At 63.1% G+C, this 18,191-nt stretch overlaps 2 protein-coding genes across 2 annotated transcripts in view; both read left to right on the top strand.

The window, feature by feature from the left end:
• The window catches only part of NOS3 (nitric oxide synthase 3), a 90,589-nt gene extending 85,167 nt beyond the window's left edge, over positions 1-5,422 (top strand). Inside the window, exons 22-26 of the mRNA XM_054016841.1 lie at positions 2,154-2,241; positions 2,616-2,737; positions 3,998-4,146; positions 4,223-4,417; positions 5,199-5,422. Of these exons, the coding sequence (XP_053872816.1) occupies positions 2,154-2,241; positions 2,616-2,737; positions 3,998-4,146; positions 4,223-4,417; positions 5,199-5,321 (677 nt within the window). The 3' untranslated portion in view covers positions 5,322-5,422. The remainder of the gene's footprint in view (positions 1-2,153; positions 2,242-2,615; positions 2,738-3,997; positions 4,147-4,222; positions 4,418-5,198) is intronic.
• A 589-nt stretch (positions 5,423-6,011) lies between these two features.
• On the top strand, positions 6,012-17,603 carry ABCB8 (ATP binding cassette subfamily B member 8). Its single transcript, XM_054016939.1, has 14 exons — positions 6,012-6,082; positions 8,570-8,664; positions 8,914-9,019; positions 9,188-9,349; positions 10,756-10,841; positions 11,267-11,364; positions 12,476-12,581; positions 13,709-13,742; positions 14,254-14,390; positions 14,857-14,951; positions 15,367-15,500; positions 16,103-16,250; positions 16,598-16,848; positions 17,198-17,603. The coding sequence occupies exons 2-14, from the start codon at positions 8,633-8,635 to the stop codon at positions 17,276-17,278; spliced, it is 1,470 nt and encodes a 489-aa protein (XP_053872914.1). The 5' UTR covers positions 6,012-6,082; positions 8,570-8,632; the 3' UTR covers positions 17,279-17,603.
• The last annotated feature ends 588 nt before the right edge of the window (positions 17,604-18,191 follow it).

Raw genomic sequence — 18,191 nt, forward strand, 5'->3', positions numbered from 1 at the left:
CACATTGGAAAACATAATCCCAACTATACATATAAAATGATGGTGTCTAAATTAGCTGTTACCACTCCAGAAAGAGATCTTAGAGTCATTGTGGATAGTTCTCTGAAATCATCCACTCAATGTGCAGCGGCATTCAAAAAAGTGAACAGAATGTTGGGAATCATTAGGAAAGGGATAGAAAATAAGACAGAAAATATCATATTGCCGCTATATAAATCCATGGTACACCCACATCTTGAATACCGTGTACAGATGTGGTCACCCCATCTCAAAAAAGATATACTGGAATTGGAAAAGGTTCAGAAAAGAGCAACAAAAATGATTAGGGGTATGGAACGTCTGCCATATGAGGAGAGATTAATAAGACTGGGACTTTTCAGCTCGGAAAATAGACAATTAAGGGGGATATGATAGAGGTCTATAAAATCGTGACTGGTGTGGAGAAAGTAAATAAGGAAGTGTTATTTATTCCTCATAACACAAGAACTAGGGGTCACCAAATGAAATTAATAGGCAGCAGGTTTAAAACAAACAAAAGGAAGTATTTTTCCACACAACACACAGTCAACCTGTGGAACTCCTTGCCAGGGGATGTTGTGAATTCCAAGACTATGACAGGGTTCAAAAAAGAACTAGATAAGTTCATGGAGGATAGGTCTATCAATGGCTGTTAGCCAGGATGGGCAGGGATGGTGTCCCTAGCCCCTGTTTGCCAGAAGCTGGGAATGGGCAACAGGAGAGAGATCACTGAATGATTACCTGTTCTGTTCATTCCCTCTGGGGCACCTGGCATTGGCCACTGTCGGCAGACAGGATACTGGGCTAGATGGACCTTGGTCTGACCGTGTATGGACGTTCTTATGTTCTTAAGCTTAATATGCTAGATAGATTGGCTATGAATAGCAGATTCTCACCCTAAGAGATGATACAGGCAGGCTGCAGATTCTTAGGGGGCAAACTGCACTTGCTCACAGCTTGGAATCCCCAGTTGTTCCAATCCCTCTCGCCTGGGTCCAGCACTTCCCCCAGTTCAGTCCTTGTTCCTCAGGTGTTTCCAGGAGTCGATTTGGGTGGGGAGTCAGTGACGAAGAACCCTGATGATGTCACTCCCCTGCCTTATGTAGCTTTTGCAGCGGGCGGGAACCCTGTTTCAAAGCCTGGTTCCCATGCCAGTCAGTGGAAAAGTACTGACATCCCAAGATGGAGTCCCGCACCAGGTGACCCGGTCACATGATCCTGTAGTTCTAGCAGCCATGAGTCAGAGGCTGTTTAGAGCAGCCTCAGGAAAGCTCCCAGGTGGGAGATAAACTTCTTCTAAGGCCTATTGTTTTCTTTAATGGCCCTTCCCAGCCAGCCATCTAGCCCAGGGGTTCTCAAAGTGGGGGTCGGGACCCCTCAGGGGGTCACAAGGTCATTACATGGGGGGTCGCGAGCTGTCAGCCTCCACCCCAAACCCCGCTTTGCCTCCAGCATTTATAATGGTGTGAAATATATAAACAAGTGTGTTTAATTTATAAGGGGGGCTGCACTCAGAGGCGTGCTGTGTGAAAGGGGTCACCAGTACAAAAGTGTGAGAGCCGCTGATCTAGACTGAGTGCATTCTGCCTACCAGTGGGCGTTCCCCGGGTGTAAACACATTTCTCATACAGATACAGAGTCAGTATTCCTAACTTCAGATACAAAAGTGATACATGCACACAACTAGGATAACTGCATTCAGAAAATTAGAACCGTTTCACTGATCTCTCACATGACCTCTCTTGTGTAAAATACATCACAGCTATTCCTTGAATATTACACCCCCTTCCCCCCCCAGCCAAGGGAGCAACCCCCCTTCCGCCCCACACAGCCAGGGGGTGACCCCACCACCCCCAGCAAGGGTGAGCAACACCCCCCACAGCCGGAGTGAGTGATACCCCCACGGCCAGGGCAACGCCGCAGCGAGGTGAGGAGCCCGCCTCTTCCCCCCACTCCCTGGGGAGATGGAGCTGGGATGGGAGAAGGTGCATGAGATGGGGGGGTTGGGGGAGGGTATCTAAGGGGGGGAGGGAACGTGGGGAGGGCACCGGGTGGAAGGGGAGGGGACATGGGGGGCAGGTGCCATCCCCATCAGTCTCCTGAGCACCCTGCCCCTCCTCCTGTGTGTCCCGCAGATGGCCAGGGGCCCCTGCACTTCGGCGTCTGTTCCACCTGGCTGGCCCAGCTGCAGGAGGGGGACACGGTGCCCGCCTTCATCAGAGGGTAAGGGAGGCCAGGACCCTGCCCGGGGCACAGAGCCTGGATGGGGGCTTGCAGGGCTGGGACCCTGCATGGGGCACAGGGTGGGGGCTGGTGGGGCTGGGACCCTGCCTGCATGCTCCCTCGTGTGGCTCTTCCACCCCACAGACCCAACAGCTCCCAGCATGCCCTGCTCCCTTCTGAGCCCCATTTACCCCACAGGGACTACAGCTCCCAGCATGCCCTGTTCCACCCCTATTCTGGGGACCCCTCCTCCTCCCATTAACCCTTTCTGCTTCCGTGGCCCCTGCCCCGAGGCCCCTGCAGTGCACTGGCTGCGGGCAGAGCTGGGTGCCCAACCTGGTGCCACGGCCCAGACACCGTCACTCCCCGCACAGGGCCCCGTCCTTCCGGCTCCCGCAGGACCCCAGCGTCCCCTGTATCCTGGTGGGTCCAGGCACCGGCATCGCCCCATTCCGGGGCTTCTGGCAGCAGCGGCTGCACGACATGGAGACGGAAGGTCAGACGGGCCAGGGGGCACAGCTGGGGTGGGGCTGGGGGTCCCTAGGGCTCATGGCCTGGGAAGGTTGGCAGTCTGGGGGCAGGGCCTGGGGATGGGGGGTTGCGTGGAGGCAGAGGGGCCTGGATTGGGCGGGGGGGCTGGGGGTCCCTAGTGTCATGGCCTAGGAAGGTTGGCAGTCTGGGGGCAGGGTCTGGGGATGGGGGGTTGCGTGGAGGCAGAGGGGCCTGGACTGGGCGGGGGAGGTTGGGGGTCCCTAGGGCTCAGGACCTGGGAAGGTTGGCAGTCTGGGGGCAGGGCCTGGGGATGGGGGGTTGCGTGGAGGCAGAGGGGCCTGGATTGGGCGGGGGGGCTGGGGGTCCCTAGTGTCATGGCCTAGGAAGGTTGGCAGTCTGGGGGCAGGGCCTGGGGATGGGGGGTTGCGTGGAGGCAGAGGGGCCTGGATTGGGCGGGGGAGGTTGGGGGTCCCTAGGGCTCATGGCCTAGGAAGGTTGGCAGTCTGGGGGCAGGGCCTGGGGATGGGGGGTTGCGTGGAGGCAGAGGGGCCTGGACTGGGCGGGGGAGGTTGGGGGTCCCTAGGGCTCAGGACCTGGGAAGGTTGGCAGTCTGGGGGCAGGGCCTGGGGATGGGGGGTTGCGTGGAGGCAGAGGGGCCTGGATTGGGCAGGGGAGGTTGGGGGTCTCTAGGGCTCATGGCCTAGGAAGGTTGGCAGTCTGGGGGCAGGGCCTGGGGATGGGGGGTTGCGTGGAGGCAGAGGGGCCTGGATTGGGCGGGGGAGGTTGGGGGTCCCTAGAGCTCAGGACCTGGGAAGGCTGGCAGTCTGGGGGCAGGGCCTGGGGATGGGGGGTTGCGTGGAGGCAGAGGGGCCTGGATTGGGCAGGGGGGCTGGGGGTCCCTAGGGCTCATGGCCTGGGAAGGTTGGCAGTCTGGGGGCAGGACCTGGGGATGGGGGGTTGCATGGAGGCAGAGGGGCCTGGATTGGGCGGGGGAGGTTGGGGGTCCCTAGGGCTCATGGCCTGCGAAGGTTGGCAGTCTGGGGGCAGGGCCTGGGGATGGGGGGTTGCGTGGAGGCAGAGGGGCCTGGATTAGGCAGGGGAGCTGGGGGTCCCTAGGGCTCTTGGTCGGGGGGACTTGGTGCACCTTGCCGAGGGGGCACTGGGAGGGCCGGTTGTGTCCGGGAGGGGTCTCAGCAGGGCCAGAGCAGGCAGGTTCCCGGGGCTGGGGGCCAGCATTGCCCCTAACCCTGCCCCTGCCCTCCAGGCCTCCGGGTGGGTGAGATGACTCTGGTGTTTGGCTGCCGCTGCGCCCGCCTCGACCACCTCTACCAGCAGGAGGTGCTGGAGGCCCAGCAGAAGGGGGCGCTGAGCCGGGTGCTGACGGCCTTCTCCAGGGACCCCGACGTCCCCAAGGTAACGGGGGCTGCGCCCAGGGGGGCTGGCTGGGGTGGGCCAGGGCGGCTCACGGTGACACTCTGCCCTGCCCCAGGCCTACGTGCAGGACATCCTGCGGACGCAGCTGGTGGGCGACGTGTACCAGGTGCTGTGCCAGCGCGGGGGCCACCTCTACGTCTGTGGGGACGTCACCATGGCTACCGGCGTCCTGCAGACGGTGCAGCAGATCCTGGCCCAGGAAGGAGGCATGACGCTGGCCGAGGCTGGAGACTTAATCAGTGAACTCCGGGTACGGGGTGGGGGAGCAGCTCCAGCTGGCGGCACGGGGACGTGGGGAGCCTGGCCTGGGCTACTGGGGGGGCTGCGGGTCGGGACTGAGAGGCACCGGCACAGCTGGAGGTGTGGGGACCCCAGGGCTGGGATAGGGGTGCGGGTCGGGATGGAGGGGTGCCGACAGAGCTGGGGGGCGGGGGGATCCCAGGGCTGGGATAGGGGTGCGGGTCGGGATGGAGGAGTGCCAGCAGAGCTGGGGGGCAAGGGGACCTCAGGGCTAGGATAGGGGTGCGGGTCGGGATGGAGAGGTGCCGGCAGAGCTGGGGGGCAGGGGGACCTCAGGGCTGGGATAGGGGTGCGGGTCGGGACTGAGGGGTGCTGACAGAGCTGGGGGGCGGGGGGACCCCAGGGCTGGGATAGGGGTGCGGGTCGGGATGGAGGAGTGTCGGCAGAGCTGGGGGGCAGGGGGACCTCAGGGCTGGGATAGGGGTGCGGGTCAGGACTGAGGGGTGCCAGCAGAGCTGGGGGAACCCCAGGGCTGGGATAGAGGCTGCGGGTTGGGATGGAGGGGTGCTGACAGAGCTGGGGGGCGGGGGGACCCCAGGGCTGGGATAGGGGTGCGGGTCGGGATGGAGGAGTGTCGGCAGAGCTGGGGGGCAGGGGGACCTCAGGGCTGGGATAGGGGTGCGGGTCAGGACTGAGGGCGGGCTGGACTTGCAGGGCTCCCTGGGTAACAGTCTCGCTGCCCTGCGGGCGCTGCCCTGCCCGGCGCTCCCTCACCGTGGGTCTCTCCCCAGGACCAGAACCGCTACCACGAGGACATCTTCGGCCTGACGTTCCGCACGCAGGAGGTGGCCTCGCTGATCCGCTCGCAGTCCTTCTCGGCGCAGGCGCGGAGCCTGCTGGACCCTGCCCCCTGAGTGGCCCCTGGCTCCTCGGCCCATGGGGTGGGGGCAGGGCCCTTTGCCCCATTGCTGCTCCCCCCCCCCAGAGCCCCCAATAAAGCATTTAGTTTTGATAATTGTAGTTTGTCATTTCCCACGATGCGCCAGTGCCTGGGGGTGGCCCCGGGTCAGGGGTGGCCTCCCGCGCCCCCATGCTCTGGGGCCCAGCCCAGCTGTGAGGGCAGGGCCCCACATTCAGACTCTGCAGCCCAGCCACCGAGCAGGGTGCAGAGCTGGGGGTCACAGAGCCTCGGCCGCAGGCAGCAGCGCCCAGTCTCCAGTCCGCGGAGCGGGGCCATTGCTTGGATGGGCGGGGCTCTGGTTGGGGGCGGGGTCAGTCCGGTAGGGGCGGGGCTCTGGTTGGGGGCGGGGTCAGTCCGGTAGGGGCGGGGCTCTGGTTGGGGGCGGGGTCAGTCCGGTAGGGGCGGGGCTCGGGCACAGGGGGCGGAGTCAGTCAGGGGAGGGGCGGGGCTCTGGCCTGGGGGCGGTGTCAGTCAGGGGAGGGGTGGGGCTCTGGCCTGGGGGCGGGGTCGCTCCGGAGGAGGGGCGTGGCTCTGGCCTGGGGGCGGGGTCGCTCCGGCGGAGGGGCGGGGCTCTGGCCCGGAAGCTCGCGCTCTCTCGCTGTTGCCGTGGTGACGACCCGGGCGCCCCGCCAGTGGCGCGGTGCATTGTGGGCCGCCGGCCGGGGCCGTCATGCTGCTGCTCTGGGCCCGCTCGGCGCTGCGCCCCGCGGCCAGGTACCGCGTCCCCCGGACGCCTGGGTCCCCCGGGGGGGGGCGGGGCCGGGGGCAGGAGCCGCAGGGCGCTGCCCCCCCGGGGGGGGCGGGGCGGGGGGAGCCGGGGGGGTCCCGGTAGCTGCCCCCCCCCGGGCACGCGCGCGCGTGACACGCTCGGTCGGGTCGCGGCCCCTCACCCGAGTCTCTTGCAGGGCCGCGGGCAGCGGCGCCCGAGTCTCCTGCCTGCTCCGGGCGCCCGCCCGCCCCGCCCGGCCGCCCCCGCCGCCCCCGGGCCCCGGCGCGCTCCTGCGGGGCCTCGGCGCCGGGCTGGGCCTGGGGGCCGCGCTCTCCGGCGGCCGGGCGCGATGCCAGGGGGCGGGGAGCCCCGCCCTGCCCCCCGCCGCCCCCGGCCCGGAGCCCGGCTGCGCCTGGGCCGAGCTCTGGACCTTCCTGCGCCCGCAGCTGCGGGCCCTGTCCGCCGCCGTCCTGGTAAGAGCCTCCCGGGGCGGCGCCGCCGGGCCAGTCTGGGGCTGGAGCCGGAGCCGGGCCCGGGGGTGATGCCCCCCTGGCCCGGCCCGGCCCGTGGCCCCCGGGCTCAGCGCCGGGCTCTGGTCTCTCTCCGCAGCTTGCCCTGGGCGTGGCCCTGCTCAACATCCGCATCCCCCTGCTCCTGGGGGAGCTGGTCGACGTGGTGGCGCGCTGCACCCGGGGGCAGGCTGGGCACTACCTGCGGGCGGTGCGCCGGCCTGCCCTCCGCCTGCTCCTGCTCTACAGCCTGCAGGTGAGCGGGGGCTTCCCAACCCCCGTCCTCTCTAGCAGAACCATGCAGCCCCTGTCCCGGACGACCAGAGGGGCCCAGGCTGTACCCAGATCTCAAAAAGGCCCTGGGGTGATCCGGGGAATTAGAGCAGTCAGCCTTACATCTGTCCCCGGCAAACTGGTTGAAACGATCATTAACAACCGTCTATTAAAAGACCAGGAAGAACTCGGTTTCACAGGGTCTAACCAGCGTGATTTTGGCCAAGGAAAATCACGTCTCACTCATCTATTGATCCAACGGACGTAATTTAGACTTTCAAAAGGCCTTTTCCAAGGTCCCCCACAAGAGGTGGCTAAAGAAGCAAAGTCATCCTGGGGTGAGAGAGAGAGTGCTGTCGTGGATCAAAGGCTGGCTGGGCACAGAAAGCGAGAGCAGGACTAAAGGATAAGAGGTTAACAGCGGGGCCTGAAGCTCCAGGCTAGGTCCAGTGTTTAATGAATTTATCAGTGGTCTGGAAAGGAGGGTAAGCGGGGAAGTAACAGCATTGGCAGCTGCTAAGTTATTTAGGTGAGTCAGGCCTAGAGAGGGCGGTGAGGAACTCAGAGATCCCAAGCCCAGCTGGGTGAAAGGGCTGCAGGACAGCCAGTGAAGTTCACTGTTGATAAATACTAAGTAATGCGCATTGGAGGGGAAAATACACCTCTACCCCGATAGAACATCTGCTGCGCACTCCAGCAGATCAAAGCAAGTTCGATATAACGCGGTTTCACCTATAACACAGTAAGATTTTTTGGCTCCCGAGGACAGCGTTATGTCGAGGTAGAGGTGTACCAAGGACTTGTCCACCTGACGGGGCTCGACATTAACTGTGTCAGCCCAGGAAAGGGATCTGGGCGTCACTGCCGACAGCTCAGTGGAGATCTCTGCTCAGCGCACAGCTGAGGTGATGCTGGGATGCGTAAGGACTAGGGTGGTGAATAACAGAGACTATTCGAATGCCTTTTTATAAGCCAATGGCGCAGCCTCATCCAGACCCTGTGTGCAGCACGGCCGCTCTGTCCCAGGCGGGATATGCAGAGCTGGAGGGGTTTCAGACAAGGGCCACAGAGATGACCCCGGACCTGGAAACGCTCTGTTACAAAGAGAGATTGGAATGACTGGGATTGTTACCGTAGAGAGGCGGCGTGAGAAGTCTATAAAATAACGACTGGCCTAGATCAGTGGGATCGTGCCTGGCAGTGCTCCCTGACTCATAACACAAGGGGCTAGTCCATGAAATTAAATGGTGGGACGTTCCAAACTGATCCGAGGAAATACAGTCGCACAATGTGCGATTGGACTGTGGAACTCTCTGCCACAGGAGGTTGTTGAGGCCAGGGCCTGAGGAAGATTCAGAGTGGAGGTTTATGTAGGTACCAAAAATACCCAGGTAGAGCCCTGGGCGGGACTGTTGTTTAATCCCTCTCCGCTAGTATGGCAGCGGGGCCAGTGGGATCCCAGCCCCGCAGCAGGGCTCTGCACTAGTCCCGCGCAGGGTGCAACACCCAGGAATGTTTTAAGTCCTGGCACCACCTGTGTGGCAGGGATGTGAAAGCCGCTGCTGGTCCCTGCCTGCTGTGGTTGGGATGAGACTCCAGGAGGGGCTGGTCACCCCAGATCTGCGGCGGTGGGGCTTCCGCAGGAGCTGTTGGGCAGGGCGCTGGGCTGGCCTCAGGGCTGACCTGCTGTGGCCATTCCTCCATCCCCAGGGGCTGCTGACCTTCGGCTACATCGTGCTGCTGGCGCGGGTCGGGGAGCGGGTGGCCGGCAGCATGCGCAAGTCCCTCTTCGCATCCCTGCTGCGGTAAATCCTCCCGCTCGGGGGTTGGGGGGGTGATGCCTGCAGGGGAAAGGGTAGGAGTGGGCTTGGGGGGGGGCTGGGGGCAATGGCTGCAGTGTGGGGGGTATGTTTGGGGAGCAAGGGGTGGGGTAATGACTGCGGTTGCTTGGGAGGAAGGGGGTGTGGGGTGGTTAGCGGGGCTGGAAGGGTGGGGGGGTTGGAGGCAGCAGCTCCTGCAGGCCCCGCCCCCCAGCTCCTGTCTGCCCCCCACAGGCAGGACGTGGCGTTCTTTGATGCCAACCGGACAGGGCAGCTGGTGAATCGGCTCACGACCGACATCCAGGAGTTCAAATCCTCCTTCAAACTCGTCATCTCCCAGGTGAGGCCGATCGGAGCAGCCCTGGGTGTCCCCCCCGGGCAGCCCCGTCCTCTCCCAGCCACCCTGGGTGCTGAGTGCCCACATGAGCCCCACCCTTGGCATCTCCTGGCACTGCTGGGAGGGCCTGGGGGCCACGCGGGATCCCGCTGACTGAGTCTCTACCTCCAGGGCCTGCGCAGCGTCACGCAGACTGTGGGCTGCTTCGCCTCGCTCTACCTGCTCTCGCCCAAGCTGACCGGGCTCCTGCTGGTGGTGATGCCCAGCCTGGTGGGCACCGGCGCCCTGATTGGTTCCGTCCTGCGCAGCCTATCCCGCCAGGCCCAGGAACAGGTAACACCCCCTGTGACGTGTTCAGTCACAGAGACCCCCTTGGGACTATCACTTGACGTGCTGAAGTTACCTCTGAGCCCGTTTTCCCTGCCAGCTCGGGACTCCAGAACCCTGCCTTGTGGAGCCAGAGACGCCAGCCTGCTACAACACAGACCCAGGGTCTGGGCCACGCCCCCAAAGCTGCAGGTTTAACTGAAAACAGCTTAGCCTGTCTGTCTCCAGCACCCAGACACCCAGTTCCCAATGGGATCTAAACCCCAAATAAATCCGTTTTACTCTGTATAAAGCTTAGCCAGGCTAAGCTCATAAACTGTCTGCCCTCTAGAACACTGATATGCACAGCTGTTTGCTCCCCCAGGTATTAATCACTTACTCTGAGTTTAATATTAAACAAATGTGATTTTATTAAGTATAAAAAGTAGGATTTAAGTGGTCTCAAGTAATAACACACAGAACAAAGTAAATTACCAAGCAAAATAAACCAAAACCTGCAAGTCTAAGCCTAATACGTTAAGAAACTGTTTACAGGTAAATCTCACCCTTGGAGATGTTCCAATAAGATGCTTTCACAGACTAGACTCCTTCCTAGTCTGGGCCCAATCCTTCCCCCTGGTACAGTCCTTGTTAGTTCCAGCAGACATGTTAGGTCAAAACTAGGGGTGTTCTCATGACTGGCCCCCTTTGTTCTGTTCCACCCCCTTTTATAGCTTTGGCCCAAGGTGGGAATCTTTTGTCTCTCTGGGTCCCCACCCCTCCTTCTAAATGGAAAAGTACCAGATTTAAGATGGATTCCAGTATCATGTGACATGGTCATGTGTCTTGTGAGACTTTATTTTTCATTCCCCATGGGCTGGCCCACGCGTACACAGGAAGGCCTGCAGGTAAATAAACCATCTACAACCAATGACCCTAGTCAATGGGAGCCATCAAGATTCGGAACCACCATTAATGGCCCACACTTTGCATAATTACACTAGGACCCCAGAGTAATACTTCATATTTCTAGCTTCAGATACAAGAATCCTAGAAGATTAGGGTTGGGAGAGACCTTAGGAGGTATCTAGTCCAATCCCCTACATACATACAAATAGGAGGAATGTATTCAGTAGGTAATAACCTTTGTAATGATACCTTATGAGACCTTTTCCATAAAGCATATTCCAGTTACATCATATTCCCACTCATAAGCGTATTTCCATAAAACATTAAGGAGTGCAACATCGCCCCCCGCCACCAGGCCCAGGGGCCGGTAACATACAGCCCCCAGGACTGCCAGGTGCACACAGTGGCTGTGCATTTGTGGGTCCCCGGTACGGAGGGAGCGTTGAGGTGGCAGATGCCCCGGCCATGGCACCTCCCCCATCAGCCAGCCTGCAGAGCAAGGTGGCTTGTGACTGTCTCTGCAGGTGGCCAAGGCCACGGGGGTGGCAGACGAGGCGCTGGGAAACGTGCGGACCGTGCGGGCCTTTGCCATGGAGGACAGAGAGGTGGCGTAAGTACGGGGCAGTAGCTTTGTCCCCACCCGCCCCACTTCCGCCAGCCCCACGCACACATGCTCCCTGCTGCCCAGACCCCAAAGCTGGGCCCTTGTACCTTGTTCCTTCCCATCTGGGCCCACTTCCTGCCCCCCAGCCTAGCACAAGGGGGGGCTGTGCGGGGGGGTGCCACCCCCAGGCCCTGGCTGGTTCCCGTAGGCACCGGGGGCGCTGTGCGGGGGGGGGTGCCACCCCCAGGCCCTGGCTGGTTCCCGTAGGCACCGGGGGCGCTGTGCGGGGGGGGGTGCCACCCCCAGGCCCTGGCTGGTTCCCGTAGGCACCGGGGGCGCTGTGCGGGGAGGTGCTGTAAGGAAGGTCTTGCAGCTGCCAGCCCCACCCCTGATGCCCTGGTGTGGGACGCCGCCTCTCCCCTGCCTTGCAGCCTGTACTGCCACGAGGTGGATCGGTCGAGCTGGCTGAACGAGAAGCTGGGCATGGGCATCGCTGTCTTCCAGGGGCTGTCCAACGTGGTGTTGAACTGTAAGTGGATGGCGCGTGACTAGGCCCTGCTGTAACCAGTCCCCGGGAGCGCCCCGTGCAGTTCACCAGACCCCCAGGTCCTGGCCGTTCACAAAGGTGGGCCACACAGCCCCTGACAGAGCCGGGGGGCTCCAGCCCTCCCCCTTCCCCCCGCGAGCGCTGCCAGCGAGTCCCTCTGAGCCGGGCTCTGGGGGAGCCTCGTGTGCTCTGCAGGGACCGACTCGCCCAGCCAGGATCAGCCCCGGCACCAGGAGACTTTCCCCCCAGAGCAGGTTTCTCAGTTGCCTGGAACAAGCCCTCAGTAGCCCAGAGACGCAGTCCGGACTGGCCACCCCAAGGGCTCCCGTCAGCCATGCTACTGTAGGGCCCTGGTGACCCCTCTCCTGTCCCATCCCCCACGAGCCCCATGGTTGTGACCCCCCCTCTCCCCCAGCCCTGCTCTGGCTAGGGGCTCGGCTCGGCTCCCTGCAGAGACCTGGGGGAGCAGTTGGCTCCAGGTTAACCTGCAGTCAGTGAGTCTATGTAGGGGGCCTCTAGGCAGCCCTAGTGGGGGGAGGGATAGCTCAGTGGTTTGAACATTGGCCTGCTAAACCCAGGGTTGTGAGTTCAATCCTTGAGGGGGCTACTTAGGGATCTGGAGCAAAATCAGTACTTGGTCCTGCTAGTGAAGGCAGGGGGCTGGACTCGATGACCTTTCGGGGTCCCTTCCAGTTCTAGGAGATAGGTATATCTCCACCTCACCCTGACCCCCGTGGCACAGGGAGAGAACAACCCCCAGGCCCTAGGGACAGACTCACTGGGATGCGGAGAATTCCCACGAGGTGTGCCTGGACCACGCGGAGCCAGCTGCCCTCCATGAGCCCCCTGGCCTGGTCAGCCCGCCCTTGTGCACTCAGCCGGGCGTCAGCTGCTGCGCTCCACCCTGGAGGTGGCTGCCTTTCCAGGTTGTTAGGGAAATGCTTCGGCATCCCTTGGCATGAGGGTGCCGTGCCAGCCCATGCGTCTGAGGGGGGCTGCAGGCTGCTCCCGTGACACTCCTCTCTCCTGTGTCCCGGTCCCTGTGTGGGGGCCAGGGACCCTCATGTCGCCGTGCCGCTCTCTGCCCCTGCAGGTATCGTGCTGGGCACCATCTTTGTGGGGGGATCCCTCATGGCTGGGGAGGAGCTCTCACCTGGAGACCTCATGTCCTTCATGGTGGCTTCGCAGACAGTGCAAAGGTCAGACAGCAAAGGTCGTGTGCATTGCACCCCCGGTGCGGGGTCTGGGGGGTGGGGCTCAGCATGAGAGTAGTTATCAGGGGTTCACAATCAGGCTGGAAGGGCATAACGAGTGGGGTCCCGCAGGGATCAGTTCTGGGGCCGGTTCTGTTCAATATCTTCACTGATTTAGATAATGGCATAGAGATGCACTTGTAAAGTGTGCGGACAATACCAAGCTGGGAGGGGTTGCAAGTGCTTTGGAGGATAGAATTAAAATTCAAAATGATCTGGACAAACTGGAGAAATGGTCTGAAGTAAACAGGATGAAATTCAATAAGGACAAATGCAAAGTGCTCCCCTTAGGAAGGAACCATCAGTTGCACACGTACAAATGGGAAATGACTGCCTAGGAAGCAGTCCCGCGGAAAGGGATCTGGGGGGTCATAGTGGCTCACAAGCTAAATATGAGTCAACAGTGTGATGCTGTTGCAAAAAAAAGCAACCATCATTCTGGGATGTATTAGCAGGAGTGTTGGAAGCAAGACACGAGAAGTTATTCTTCCGCTCTACTCCACGCTGATTAGGTCTCAGCTGGAGTATTGTGTCCAGTTCTGGGCACCACATTTCAGGAAAGATGTGAACAAATTGGAGAAAGTCCAGAGAAGAGCAACAAAACTGATGAAAGGTCTAGAAAACATGACCTATGAGGGAAGATTGAAAAAAATGGGTTTATTTAGTCTGGAGAAGAAAAGACTGGGAGGGGACATAACAGTTTTCAAGCACATAAAAGGTTGTTACAAGGAGGAGAGAGAAGAATTGTTCTTCTTAACCTCTGAAGATAGGACAAGAAGCGATGGGCTTAAATTGCAGCAAGGGAGGTTTAGTTTGGACATTAGGAAAAACTTCCTACCTGTCAGTGTGGTTAGGCACTGGAATAAATTGCCCAGGGAGGTTGTGGAATCTCCGTCACTGGGGATGTTTAAGGCAGGCTGGACAAACCCCTGTCAGGGATGGTCTGGATAATACTTGGCCCTGGCGTGAGTGCAGGGGATGGGAGTAGAGACCTCGCGAGGTCCCTGCCAGTCCTACGGTTCTCTGTCCCCATGCCCAGTGCTGAGCAGAGCGCTCTCCCCTTGTCTCGGCAGGTCCATGGCCAACATCTCCGTTCTGTTTGGACAGGTAGGTGGGGCAGGGGCTGGCTCGGGCCCCACTTGACACCACCCCGCTCTTGTGGGGCTAGCACCATGACACAGCCTGCCAAGGCTGGGGTGACCCGTCCCAGCAGCCGGTTCACAGGGCTTGCCTGCTGCTTCTGGGATCCTGGCCCGGGATGGCTGCTGGGCAGAGGGCGCTGGGACAAGCGCCGGGCTGTCCGGCTGGTTGAAGGTGCAGCTGGTGGTTCTTTATCTGTACGCCCTGCTCTGGCCCGGCTGCTGCACCTTGTAAACTGAGGCAGGGACCCCTGAGGCACAACGGTGGTGACGGGGGTTCCTGCTGCACCCCTGTCCTGGCCCCAGACTGTCAGGTGGGCAAGGGAGAAGGGCCGGGCCCCCACTGCCCAGGGCCCTTCCAGCACACGGCGCCATGTGGCCATGGGGGGGGGTGACGCAAATGGGGCCGTGCTCGGGGCTGCCCCAATAACATGGTGACCAGGGCATCAGGCAGTCCCACCTCATCGCTGTCCCCGCAGGTCGTGCGAGGCCTCAGCGCTGGAGCCCGTGTCTTTGAGTTCATGACCCTGGAGCCAACCGTGTCCCTGACCGGGGGGGACCAGATCCCCAGCCACTCCCTGCTTGGCCACATCTGTTTCCGGGACGTCTGCTTCAGGTGAGGGCAGCCTGGGGGGGGGCATGGTCTGTGCCACTGGGCACTAGGACATGGGCACTTGTCCTCCTCACCCTCTGTACTGCCCTTTCCCCAGCCCCGCCGGTGCCCCCCACTCCCAACCCACAGCCCCTGCAACCCCAGCCCTGCCCCCGCAGCTCTGCCAGTGCCCCTCACTCCCGACCCGCAGCCCCTGCCAGCCCAGCCCTGCCCCCCCAGCTCTGCCGGTGCCCCTCACTCCCAACCCGCAGCCCCTGCCAGCCCAGCCCTGTCCCCACAGCTCTGCCAGTGCCCCTCCCTACTCGCAGCCCCTGCTAGCCCAGCTCCGGGTGACCCTGCCAGCTCCGCCAGTGCCCCTCACTCCCAATTGTACAGCTTCTCCCAAGGCCTGTCCTGCTTCGCACTTGCCCAGCGCATGGCCACCCTGTCTGCCCTGCCCAGCCTGACCCCTCTCTTCTTGCTATCGCAGTTACCCCACGCGCCCCGGCTGCCCAGTGCTGCGGAACTTCAGCCTCACCCTGCCCCCTCGCAAGACAGTGGCCATCGTGGGCGAGTCGGGAGGAGGTACCACAGGAAGTGCCCAGGTTCCTCCCCTCACCCCCTGACTGCCCCTGGGCCCTGAGCACCCCCCACCCGAGTCTGTCACAGGTGGGGTCTCGCAGGGCAGCCAAGCCAGAGAGGGGAGGGGGAGCCAAGGTCTCACAGGGAACGGGGGAATGGTCCTGGCTCCCAGCCCCCCCGCCCTCCCAGAGCTGGGATAGAACCCAGACATTCTGGTTCCCAGCCTACTCAGGCCCCCTGCACCCCAGAGCCGGGGCCAGAATCCAGGAGTCCCGAACAGCGACTGTCTCGGCACCACCTCGGGTCAGGTGCCCCCTGTCCCCTGCCCTTGCCTGGCTGTGGGCAGTGCCTGGGGCGCTGTGTGCCCGGGCCGGGCCGTGGCCCATGCTGCTGCCAGCCTCATCCCCTTGCCCTGCAGGGAAGTCAACGGTGGTGGCACTGCTGGAGCGTTTCTATGAGCCCACGCAGGGGGCCATCACGCTGGACGGATGTGAGCTCTGCACCCTGGACCCCTCGTGGCTACGGGGGCAGGTCATTGGCTTCATCAGCCAGGTGAGGGGGCGGGAGAGCGCAGGGGGAGCGGAGTGCGGTGGGGAGCGGGGCGCAGGGGAAATGGGGCACAGTGGGGAGTGGGGCATGGGGGGAGCGGGGCGCAGGGGGAGCAGGGCTTGGCGGGGAATGGGGCACAGTGAGGCGGTACGGTGGGGGGAGCGGGGCATGGGGGGGAGCGGAGTGCGGTGGGGAGCGGGGCGCAGGGGGAACGGGGCGCAGTGGGGAGTGGGGCATGGGGGGAGCGGGGTGCAGGGGGAGCAGGGCTTGGCGGGGAATGGGGCACAGTGAGGCGGTACGGTGGGGGGAGCGGGGCATGGGGGGGAGCGGAGTGCGGTGGGGAGCGGGGCACAGGGGGAACGGGGCGCAGTGGGGAGTGGGGCATGGGGGGAGCGGGGTGCAGGGGGAGCAGGGCTTGGCGGGGAATGGGGCACAGTGAGGCGGTACGGTGGGGGGAGTGGGGCATGGGGGGAGCGGGGTGCAGGGGGAGCAGGGCTTGGCGGGGAATGGGGCATAGTGAGGCGGGGGAGTGGGGTGCAAGGGGGGGCGTGGCGGAGGTCAGGCTGCTCCTGGTACTGAAGCAGTGTCTCCCCCTCCCCCCCCAGGAGCCTGCGCTCTTTGGAACGAGCATCCTGGAGAACATCCGCTTTGGAAAGCCCGACGCATCTGACGCCGAGGTCTACGCCGCGGCCCAGCTGGCCAATGCCGACAGCTTCATCCGCAGCTTCCCCCAGGGCTATGGCACCATCGTGGGTGAGCGCAGGGCCCTGGCACCTTCCTATGCCCCCCGCTCACCCATCGCTGCCCGCGGCTCTGGAGCCAAGTGGGCGGCGTCCGTGGGGGGTGGCTGCCGTGGGCCAGTAGCTCCGTCTCCGTCTGGCAGACGCAGAGCCGCTGGCTGCAGCCGCCAGACCCACTGCAAGTGGGAATACGGCTGGGGAGGCAGGTCTCCGTCACACGGGGTCAGCCGTGCTCTAGGTCAGCGGGTGCCAGAGGCCAGAGCCGGGGTCCTGGGGGGAGGGTCCCTGCCCTGCGATGGGCATAACGACCCTGTGGCCTGAAATCGATCACCCCCCGGAGCACTGACCCTGTCCCCGCAGGCGAGCGCGGCGTGATGCTGTCGGGGGGCCAGAAGCAGCGCGTGGCCATCGCCCGGGCCCTCCTCAAGAACCCGGCGGTGCTGATCCTGGATGAGGCCACGAGTGCGCTGGACACGGAGTCGGAGCAGCTGGTGCAGGAGGCGCTGGAGCGGGCCATGGCTGGCCGCACCGTGCTGGTCATCGCCCACCGCCTCAGCACCATCCAGTGCGCCGACCTCATCGTGGTGCTGGCCCGGGGCTGTGTGGCCGAGGTGAGGGGGGACAGAGTCCTGCAAGGGGGGGGGTTGGCAGCTCTGTGGGACAGTGTTCTGGGGTGGGGTGGTCCCTTGGGGGGGTCCTCGAGGGAGGGGCACAAGGTGTTGTTCTGGGGGCGGTATGAGAGCGCGGGGACGAGACGGGTGTTCTGGGGATATGGGGTGTTCTGGGGTGAGGCGGTCCCTGGGTTGGGGGTACAAGGGCGCGCAGCGGGGTGGTCCCCAGATGGGAGGGGCACAGAGGTATTCGGGGGGTACAGAGGCCACAGGGCCATGGCTGGGCAGAGCAGCCGTTGGGCGTTGCAGGCTCTGGTGACACCCCCCTTCCCCCCCGGTCTCTCCCCAGGCCGGGACCCACGCGGAGCTGCTGCGCCGGGGCGGGCTGTACGCTGAGCTCGTCCGCAGACAGGCCACGGAGCAGCCCTGAGCGGGGACGAGCCCAGCCTGGCCGTGGCGGCTGCACAGACTGGACCTGGCGCCCACGCGGCTCCCGCCTGAGCTGTGCCGAGCCCGGCGCAGACACTGGATCTGTGCACCTACCTCTGGGGCTGGGGCCCTGCCTGGCCACGGGCCCCCTACCTCTGCCCCCGGGCGGAGCTCCCGGCCTCCCTCTGGTCTGTCCCCAGGCTGGGCCTGGGCCTTGGCTCCGCCCCCCGACGCCGGGCAGGACCTGGCCCATGGCCGCAGGAAGGTGGTGAGTGGCCAGGTTCATGTTGTGCCCTGTCCGCCAATAAAAGCCAAGTGCAGCTGCAGCTCTCGTCTGGGGCAGGGGGTGGGGCTGAGTCCTGGGGGGAGAGGGTGTCATGGGGTGCCCCATTTCATTACCATGGCGATTGGCCTGTGATCTCATCTCATCTGCCCCCTCCCCCCCAACAGGTGAGGGCTCCCAGGGGTCTGGGGGTTGCCATGGGGGGGCTGCGACTCAGAACCCCCACACACACACTCAGGCTGTGCGGGGGCTCAGGCACGCAGAGTAATGGGCTGGGGGATGAGGGGCCAAGCCCCCAGGGGCTGGTTGGGGACCCAGGCCAGGCCCTTGGGTCTCATGTCTCTGAGAAGTCTCCGGACCCCATCTGCTCAGGGGTCTCGTCCCACGGGTTACGGAGCTCCTTGGGCCCCCCAGCCCCTTGTCCCCCTCCCCCCATGCATTTGGGACAGGACCCTGCATGCCCGCTCAGGGCGCTTGGCCTGGGTGGGGTAACTGAGGAGCCACCGAGGCAAACCAGGGCAAAGGGGCCGTTCTAAGTGGTTCCACCCAATAGTCCCAGGCCTGGTAACACAGCCCGTTCCCAGCACGTCCTACCGGTGCTGCTACCCCCTGCGCTGTGTGAGCTCCCACG

Source organism: Malaclemys terrapin, chromosome 2 (genome assembly GCF_027887155.1).
Source record: "Malaclemys terrapin pileata isolate rMalTer1 chromosome 2, rMalTer1.hap1, whole genome shotgun sequence".
Lineage (NCBI taxonomy): Eukaryota > Metazoa > Chordata > Testudines > Emydidae > Malaclemys > Malaclemys terrapin.

Excerpts from the sequence above, each read along its gene's own strand:
- ABCB8 (XM_054016939.1), top strand. The coding sequence starts at position 8,633 with ATGCGCAAGTCCCTCTTCGCATCCCTGCTGCG. Across the intron at positions 8,665-8,913 it reads CTCTTCGCATCCCTGCTGCG|GCAGGACGTGGCGTTCTTTG; the intron begins GTAAATCCTCCC and ends TGCCCCCCACAG. Across the intron at positions 12,582-13,708 it reads GCTTCGCAGACAGTGCAAAG|GTCCATGGCCAACATCTCCG; the intron begins GTCAGACAGCAA and ends TTGTCTCGGCAG.